The sequence below is a fragment of the Cyprinodon variegatus genome, unplaced genomic scaffold, assembly GCF_000732505.1.
Source record: "Cyprinodon variegatus isolate N-32 unplaced genomic scaffold, C_variegatus-1.0 Scaffold979, whole genome shotgun sequence".
NCBI lineage: Eukaryota > Metazoa > Chordata > Actinopteri > Cyprinodontiformes > Cyprinodontidae > Cyprinodon > Cyprinodon variegatus.
This window is the reverse complement of record NW_015151432.1, coordinates 84,496-86,522: the sequence shown is the minus strand read 5'-3', so window position 1 is coordinate 86,522 and position 2,027 is coordinate 84,496. Positions and strand designations below refer to the sequence as shown.

At 40.4% G+C, this 2,027-nt stretch overlaps 1 protein-coding gene across 1 annotated transcript in view; it reads left to right on the top strand.

The window, feature by feature from the left end:
• The window catches only part of itga3 (integrin subunit alpha 3), a 71,018-nt gene that overhangs the window by 48,505 nt on the left and 20,486 nt on the right, over window positions 1-2,027 (top strand). The window contains exons 13-16 of the mRNA XM_015399000.1: window positions 443-589; window positions 670-767; window positions 853-1,030; window positions 1,178-1,252. Of these exons, the coding sequence (XP_015254486.1) occupies window positions 443-589; window positions 670-767; window positions 853-1,030; window positions 1,178-1,252 (498 nt within the window). The remainder of the gene's footprint in view (window positions 1-442; window positions 590-669; window positions 768-852; window positions 1,031-1,177; window positions 1,253-2,027) is intronic.

Below are 2,027 nucleotides of genomic sequence, written 5' to 3'. Positions count from 1 at the left end.
GCCGTGAAATGATGTGTGTTGTGAATTGGTGTTTATATACCGTAAATAAACTGAATTGAATTGAATTGAGCTCCCACGATAGAATCCCATCAGAGTTCAACCAAAATCCGAGGAGCAATGTTCACAGATGTTCACAGATGTTTTTCCTTTTAAATGTGACTCAACTTTAGCTGTTTAACAAGGTTGAACCACTAATGATAACTACTCTCAGATTTACAAAGCTGCAAGAGACACATATTGATGTCTGACATATATCTCTGCCCCTCCTTGTTTGACCGTAGTGTAAATCCAGATAAAATGAACTGAAAGCTCTGGTTGTAACATGACAAACTGTAAAAAAAAAAAAAAAAGTTAAGAGGTTTAAAAAGTTCACCAAGTTCCTGTAATTTCAACTCATTTTGTCAAGCTGTTGTCAGTAACTGATTATCTCCCAAACCAACAGGAACCTGTGCGGGACAAACTGGAACCAGTGGTCTTCTCCCTCAACATGTCGCTGCAGAAACAACAGCCTAGAGCCAGGCGTTCCATGCAGAACCTGGATTTCTTCCCCATTCTAAGCCAAGAGCAGAAACTCACCCAAAGAACGGAGGTACCGACTTTAAAAACATCACTGAGCACAAATTGCCTGTTGTCATTTAAGGTATGATTAGATGCTCTTCTGTCCTGCAGATAAACTTCCAGAAGGAATGTGGCTTAGACAACAAATGCACCAGTAACCTGAAGCTGTCTGCCGCGTTTGCTGATAAAGATGACATTGCTTTCCCCAGGCAAACACACACTCTGAACGATGAAGCCATGTTAACCTATCACCTCTTAAATGAGCTACATTTTGCATCTGTAACTTGTGTTCAGGAAGGGCGACGGAAACACTCAAGTGCTCCAGTTTAACAACACAAACCAAATAATCAAGCTGTTGGTTAATGTGACCAATTATCCTGCTCCTGGAAAAGCTGCAGAGGACGCCCACCAGGCAGAGCTCATCATCACCATCCCTAATAATACACTGACATACTCTGGAGTCAGATCTGATGTAGGTCCACTAGAGGGCAGTAGATCTCAGGGAAAGTTGCATCATAGTGCTCCATAAACATTTTCCTTTAAATTATAAGAATGTAAAATAGCCCCATGCATGCTCTATGCACCTCTAATATGAAATATTTGATAATCATTTTTTCAGAACTTGGATGTAGAATGCACCTTTGAAGAAAAAGTCATTTGTGAGCTGGGGAATCCACTACAAGGCAAAGAAAAGGTACATTTTAGTCCTAATTTGTGCTTCTTTTGTGAAATTTGATTAGAATTTTTAGATAAAAAGCAAAAAAAAATTTAAAAATTGTATTTGAAAAGCATTCTCCCTGTTTGTGTAAATTCTACACATAAAATCCAACGGTAACAATATGAGAAACGTTTTTAGTGATCTAAGCATAGGTACCAGAAAGTGTGAACAGAGAAATCTAATGTCCATAAGGATCCAGTTTTTTTACTCCACCTTTAGCAAACATCTCATTCTCCAGTCTATCAGATTATGATGCCAGACGTTTGGCAGACCTATCTTTAGGCAGTTTGGAGCGTTCTTCTTTGGAGAACATCTCAGCTTCCATCAGACTAAATGAGTCCAGTTTGGACTCTGGCTTGGCCAGTCTAGGACATCCATAGAGTGGTTCTGACTCCTTGGAAATTGTTGCTCCGTGCTTTGGTGCAGATTTTCATCTAGCTTTTCTCTTCAGATTGTCTCTTTCATCTTTCAGTCAGTCTCAACTGACACTTCCTGTTGAAAACATCCCCATAGCATGATGCTGCCGCCACCGTACCACACTGTTGGGGTATTAATGTTCCTTTTGGTGAGCGGTACCTGGTTCCCTGCAATCATAACTCCTGGCCTTCACTCCAAAGACTTTCATCTTTGTCTCATCAGAACAGAAAATTTTGCTTTTCATGGTTTGAAATTCCTTCAAGAGCATTTTGGTAAACTCCAGAGTGAATGCCATGTGCCTTCTATTGAGGCGACAGTGGAGTCAGAGGGGAGC